This window comes from Grammomys surdaster, unplaced genomic scaffold (assembly GCF_004785775.1).
Source record: "Grammomys surdaster isolate TR1022 unplaced genomic scaffold, NIH_TR_1.0 183, whole genome shotgun sequence".
NCBI classification, from domain to species: domain Eukaryota; kingdom Metazoa; phylum Chordata; class Mammalia; order Rodentia; family Muridae; genus Grammomys; species Grammomys surdaster.
Genome location: NW_021604628.1, coordinates 3,447,185 through 3,453,304, shown reverse-complemented (window position 1 = coordinate 3,453,304; position 6,120 = coordinate 3,447,185). Strand labels below are relative to the sequence as shown.

Sequence of the window (6,120 nt, the reverse complement as noted above, 5' to 3'; positions counted from 1 at the left end):
AGAGTCACTTTCTTATATATTGTGGACATTTTATCCCTCCTTTTACAACAGTGTTTGTCATAAACAAGTATGATACCTATGCATTTTACCTAGAAAGTACCACCAAGCAGGAGCGTCACGCTGCCTGAGTGACCTTCTACGTGCTGTGGACAGAGAGAGAGAGCTTTGCATAGCAGTCAACACAGCCAGGCCGTAGACTCAGGCCTGGAGAGTCTACCGTAGCTCCCAGCCCTGGACATCTTCCTAGAGCACAGATCTCCATCCTTACTACAGAAAGCTTTGTGAGTAGCAAACTTGTAAAAAGAAGAGTACAAAACGAAACATCCATAGAACACAGTTGCACCCTGTAGACAAAGCATCCCTTTGAGACGGACTGCCCACAGTCAGATATGGCAATTTCTCAGTAATGGAAAAAAGCAGCCCAGATATTTGCGCCCCACCCACACAGCATCATTAAAGTCCAAGGTTTGTGCGGCTTCCAGAAAGAGCCGTTCTGGTAGTTAAAGGACTCACTGGTACTCGGTACAGAAGCCAGGAGGTCCAGGCCTTGAGGCAAGTCATGTTTGATTGTCACAATGTTACTACGCTGAGACAATAAATACAAATAGAGCAATTCAGCTCATCGTTGGATCAAGTAACTCCAGTTTTAATAGAATACAATTTAGTGCATTTCAGGATCTCATTCACAGTTCCGCTTCTGGAGCGAACGAACGCGTTTGCAACAGAAAGAAACCCAAAAAAAGCTACGGAGAAAAAGAAACCTCCAGGTGACTTGTCAGTACAAAGTTCACAGTTTCCACAGGTCGTTCGCTGTCTGTGAGAGAGGATGCCACCATCTCCAGTGCCTCTGCAAAGTGCTCTCGTTGGTTGCTTTCTGGAATGGTTTGGGAGAATACCATCGTGTCCCCTGGATTAACCGATTTCAAAAGCCTGTGATAAACTCGAGTGATGTGTCCACCCTGTCAGCCAAGCAGATGGTCCAAAGCCTCAACTTGCATTTTTAAAATCCTGGCCCCTGTATGCAGGGATCTGAGGCATGAATGTCAGCACCCACCTGACAGCCCCATGGCAAGACTCTGGGACAAGGCCTGAGACAGGTCAGGGGTGCCCTCACCCAGGCCCAGGTGCCTTTGGTTTGGGGCTGGCCCATAGGCCAGAGATGTTTCTAGAAAGAAGGCAGCAGGCATCTCAGGTGCGCCATTCTAACCCTGAGCTTCATGACAGTGTAGAGGGCTAGAAGCCACACCAAATGGCTAGCGCTAAGCGTCACATGCATCTAGCTAGTGGTTGGGTCTATGTGTGGGACAAACAGTTCAGGTGCAGGTCATCAGGGCTTTAAAGGCTACTTTTGGCTTGTCCTATACGGTCTCAGGCAGAGACAGGGCAACATGCAGGAAGAGCCACTTAACTCTTCATCCTGAACCTGAAACAAATTGGGGCTAACCCTGACTTTTCCTTGGATGGTACTAAGGCTGGACTAGATCAAAGGCAGAAAAGATTCTCAGGGCAAGGTGCACAAAATGGGAGGGAGGGGCAGCCGAGGCATCTGTGAAGACACCTGCATTGTTCCCACAAGAGAGTGCTGTTACATTGTTACCGTTTGTCATCAAGCAGCCTGAGTATTCAGAGCTCATCTCTTTAATCAGACTGGTTCTGCCCTGGCCACCCAGGATAAGGTTTACAGCATCTCAGCTGTGCCTCACAGATGCGGTCACCAAAGACTCACAAACAGCATGCATTTGTTTTGTTTGTTTAACCTTTGGGTTACAGGTCTTATAGAAGGAAGAGTGTCCCTGATCTCTGAACTTCCCACATTCTGACCGTTCAGCCGTCCTCGTGTGATGCTCCTGCTTCTCCAAGGACGGTCACCAATCAGAATGCTAACACAAAGCCCCTCAGAGAGAGCAGCACAGTCCCTAAGATGCTCGGCATGGGTACCATGAAATGCCACAAGCAGTCAGGAGAATGGCAGCCACTGCTGAAATTCAGCACAGCTTCAGAGAGGTCTGCATGAGGTACGTGGGTGTGTCCAGGGACCAGGGGTGGGAGACCACCTGGACAGTGGAAGAGTCTCTCGGGGAGATGGCAGGAGCCCTCGCGTATCTGGCTCTTGACCCTGAGTGGGGAGGAGACCATGTCCCAGTCTGGGCTGACCTTGTGGTGGGCCCCTCTGCTGGGGAACCTGAAGCAGAGCCAGCCTAGCAGTCCAGGCTCTCCCTCCCGAGGCCACCAACCACTCCATTTCCAGAATGCCTCTGGCTCCTGAGCCTGCTGCTTTCAGCATGGGCTCCCTGAAGACTAGCCAACTGCTTCAGCGGACACTTCCGTCTGAATCTGGGCGTGACTCTGCCACGCCTATCAGTAGTAGGGTGTGAAGGAAAAAGAGAAAAGCATTATTCTGAGATTTATTAATTTAATAGAAAAATCGAAGGGGCTCTCCTCCCCCTTTTCTTTCTGAAGCAGATGAAAAGCAAAATCTGACCCCACCCCACCCCCAAAAAAGCCCATACCCACATTCCCAGTGTAGTTTTTATTGCTCTCAGAAGCGCTGCATTGGATGATGAGCAGGGGAAGGCCTAGGCGGGCAGAGCCTGCAGCCTGGACTCCTCGGTCATTCATAGACCCAACAGTCAGCTGAGCTCAAAAGCTCAGGGCTTCCGTGGGAAACCAGAGGCATTAGTGAAGTGGTAAAGACTCTGAGGTTGCTTTCCTGGGGCCAGGTGCATGCAGGGCAGGGCCCATTGGCCTATTTCCTTCCGCTTTGTGAGGGGACGGTGAGTGGGGGAAGACAGTGACCCCAAGCAGACAGAAAGAAAATCCCACCAGGAAGGGAACTGACCCTCCACAGCGCCCAAGATGGCTCGTACTTGGCAGAGGCTGGGGCGTGCAAGCTTTCGGCTGGAGGGGAAGAGATTCAGTTAGCTTGATTCAACCTTTCACTCTTACAAGCAGCCATGTATGTGGCTGTTACCCAGAGGCGACAGGAGCAGCCACTCCATTGTGCATGGACCGCAGAGGCTAGTAGCATCTTCTGTAAATCGTGCATGCTGCCTTACAAGGTCCCCAGCACTTGGGGCCGTGCAGTCAGGCCCAGGTCTGCCCTCAGGCTTCTCCAGGCCGCTTCTTCCAGTGTACCCTATTAAGCTTCTCTGCCTTTACTATGAACTCTGGTTGCCAAAAAAAAAAAAAAAAAAATTACCCAATTTTTCCTTGTTAGAAAACATGAAATGACTTTAAAAGAGCCAATTCCAGACAGAAGGTAAAAGCATATGACGGTATTTCCCGAGGACCTAGGTCTCCCAGAAACCAGGCAGGTCCTTCCTATTATGAGCGAGAAGGAAACGGGCCTCCAGGGCCAGCAAAGGGACCCTGACAAGGCACCGAGTGCAGGCTGAGGCCCCTGTTCTCTGCCAGGACAGTGTATGTCACTGAGATGGTAAGGGGTAATGGAGGGGACGGTCGGCAGCCATGACACCGGCCTGAATAGAGGCCAAATAGGAGGAGGACAGGGACAAGCTGCGAGCCAGCCACAGACCAACACCTGTAAAAAGAGATTCTAATGCTAACAAGCACTAAAGGTGTCTGACTGAGAACAGGGAGGCCTGATGGTGACTCTGCCCCCTGAAGAGTGTCCCAGGGGAGTCGCATAGGCTGGAGCCCCCCAGACACCACAGCCCGAGTGTGGTCTTCCCATCTGGCCCTGTGCATGATGGCAGCCTGCCGGCTACAGAGGAAGAGAGAGAGAGCAGAGCTGGATGGAGGCGCTGTACCAACTCAAGGGTTCCACATTCTGCAGAGTTCTCTGGCCGTCACTTTTAAGAGACTTAAGGTGCTTAGACACAGCCCCCCAGCGAGGAGGTGGCAACAGCGCTGCAGAGGACGGAGGTGTGGTCTTCAGCCCCTGGGGCAAGGGAGGGACAAAGGGGCCAGATCCACTTTCAGTGTGTGCTTATCTCTAAGAAGACTTCCTCCCTCCCCCCGGGGGCTGGAAGCTAAGGTGCCAAGCAGGGCAGGACAAATGAGCGCTGTAGGACAAGGGTCCAGCTGACCTGCCCCCATGAGGCAGAGGCACCCAAGGAGAACCAGTGTTCTGGGGTGCAGGGCACATGGTTGGGGCCAGGTTACGTTCCCCAAATAACTGATAAGAAACAAAAGCCTGATTCTAAGTTTAAGAAGGGACAGCAGCCAAGGCTGCCTCTTGGAGACGGAGTTCTGGGGGAGCCCCGTGGCCCCACCACCTCCCCCAAGCCAGCATCTGTCCCCGCAGAGGGCCGATGGGACCCTGCCGGTGCTGGCCGACCGTCTTCACCTGGCAGGCCGAGTTCTTTGCTCTTGGCTCAAGTTTTGTTAATATTAGTCACCAGTTAATAAGAAAAATAGTCTCTAAGTGTCTCTTTCCCTCGCTCTTGGGTGTTCTGTTTTTAATTGAGTTAATTGGATACCGCGTCAGGTTATGGGTGTTCAATCACAGCATTAATTACTCCTTTTTCTTAAGCTCTTGGTTGCCGTAGCTGGAACCTTTCTCTATCTCAGTCACTCCTATCAGTCTCCGGACTCCGAAGGAAGCTTGAAAGACAAGAGAGGAGAGATTAGAGGCCAACCTCCCAAGGGCTCCCTCACTGGCCTTACTACCCATACCCCGTTCCCCACCCTCACCCGCTTCCTCCCCGTGTGTAGTCAGTCTAGTACAGAAAGCCATGGTAGAGTGTGAGGAGGGCGCAGTCCTCCACAGCCACCACACTCAGGAGTCAGGGTCACTCCGTTCCCTGACCCAAGCTGCTGCCTCTCAGGTCACCACGATAAGCCAAAAGCCTGGGTATGGCGGTGGCCCAGTGACCCCAGCGTGTGAACGAGTACATCTGTGCTCTTTACCTGCTCCCACAAACCCCAAGAACGTCAAGATGAGGAGCGGGGATCCACTGGCAAAGACGCCCAGGACGAAGCTGAAGAGGGGAGAGAGGAGGATGGTGGCCCAGCATAGGAAGTTCAGGAGGGTCCACGGCCTTCGGGCAGGCTTGATCTGCTCCCCTGGGAATACACCAGTCTGCTTGTACATCTCTTGCAGGGCATCCTGAGAGTGAAGGGGAGAGGACAAAGTTGAGATCCATAAGTGTGACTCTGATTCAGGAGAAAACTCAGCAATAAACGCCACTTGGCCAGGGCCCAGAATGAAGTCGATGGGTGCCCCAGGACAGGCGGGAGGAGCATTTTCTTGGAGGACCCTCAGTTGCTTGTATGAAGGGCGTGCTATCTGGACCCAGGAAAGGAGGTAGTTAGCATACAGTCAGCCAAGCAAGCAAAGCTGCCAGGGGTCATAATTGGCCCATGGCTGGCTGGTACAGACCCCAGCCTTTATCAAAGGGCAGCCAAAGGGTCCTGGGCCCAGCCACTGGCCACACCCCTACTGCAAGTCTCTTCACCTCTCCTACCATGGCATCCAGGGACCAAACCAGGACAGCAGCTTGCATAGTAAGCACTTGTACCCACTGAGCCATCTTGCTGGCCCCATACCATTCCTATGTGTCCTCCTCCTCCTCCTCTTCCTCCTCCTCCTCTTCCTCTTCCACCTCGCCCTCTTCTTCCTCCTCCACCTTCTCCTCCTCCTCCACCTCCATCTTCTTCCTTCTTTGACACAGGCTCTCCTATAACCTAGGTTGATGTGGGACTCTCCACGTAATTGGTGCTGGCCTTGAACTTCTGATCCTTTAGGGCTAGGATGTTGGAATCACGGGCATAAACTACTACCCAGCTACATTTTCTTCTTGAGATGTATACTATCCCAGGTCAGAGTTCAGAGTGTGTGTGCGTGTGTGTGTGTGTGTGTGTCTGTGTGCGCGCGCGCGTGTGTATGTCTGTCTATTTATCCACCTACCTAAGATTTTAACTGACATAATTTTACATTTATGGGTCACAGTCTCTCATAGACATACACTCATATGCATGCACACACACACAGACACACACACACACAGACACACAGACACACACACACACAGTGTAATGAGCAGGGACTGGGTGGGTGTTCACTACTTCAGACGTCCGTCGACCATTTCTTTGAAATCCATACTTGCCATCAGTCATAGTCAGTGATCCTAACACGGCTGAGCCAGAGGACATGGT

The 6,120-nt window shown here is 52.1% G+C and overlaps 1 protein-coding gene across 1 annotated transcript in view; it reads right to left on the bottom strand.

Annotated features, from left to right (window-relative positions):
- Positions 1-625: 625 nt before the first annotated feature.
- The window catches only part of Agpat3 (1-acylglycerol-3-phosphate O-acyltransferase 3), a 29,608-nt gene continuing 24,113 nt past the window's right edge, over positions 626-6,120 (bottom strand). The window contains exons 8-9 of the mRNA XM_028767874.1: positions 4,873-5,071; positions 626-4,566 (exon numbers count right to left, since the gene is read on the bottom strand). Coding sequence (XP_028623707.1) covers positions 4,478-4,566; positions 4,873-5,071 — 288 coding nt within the window. The 3' untranslated portion in view covers positions 626-4,477. The remainder of the gene's footprint in view (positions 4,567-4,872; positions 5,072-6,120) is intronic.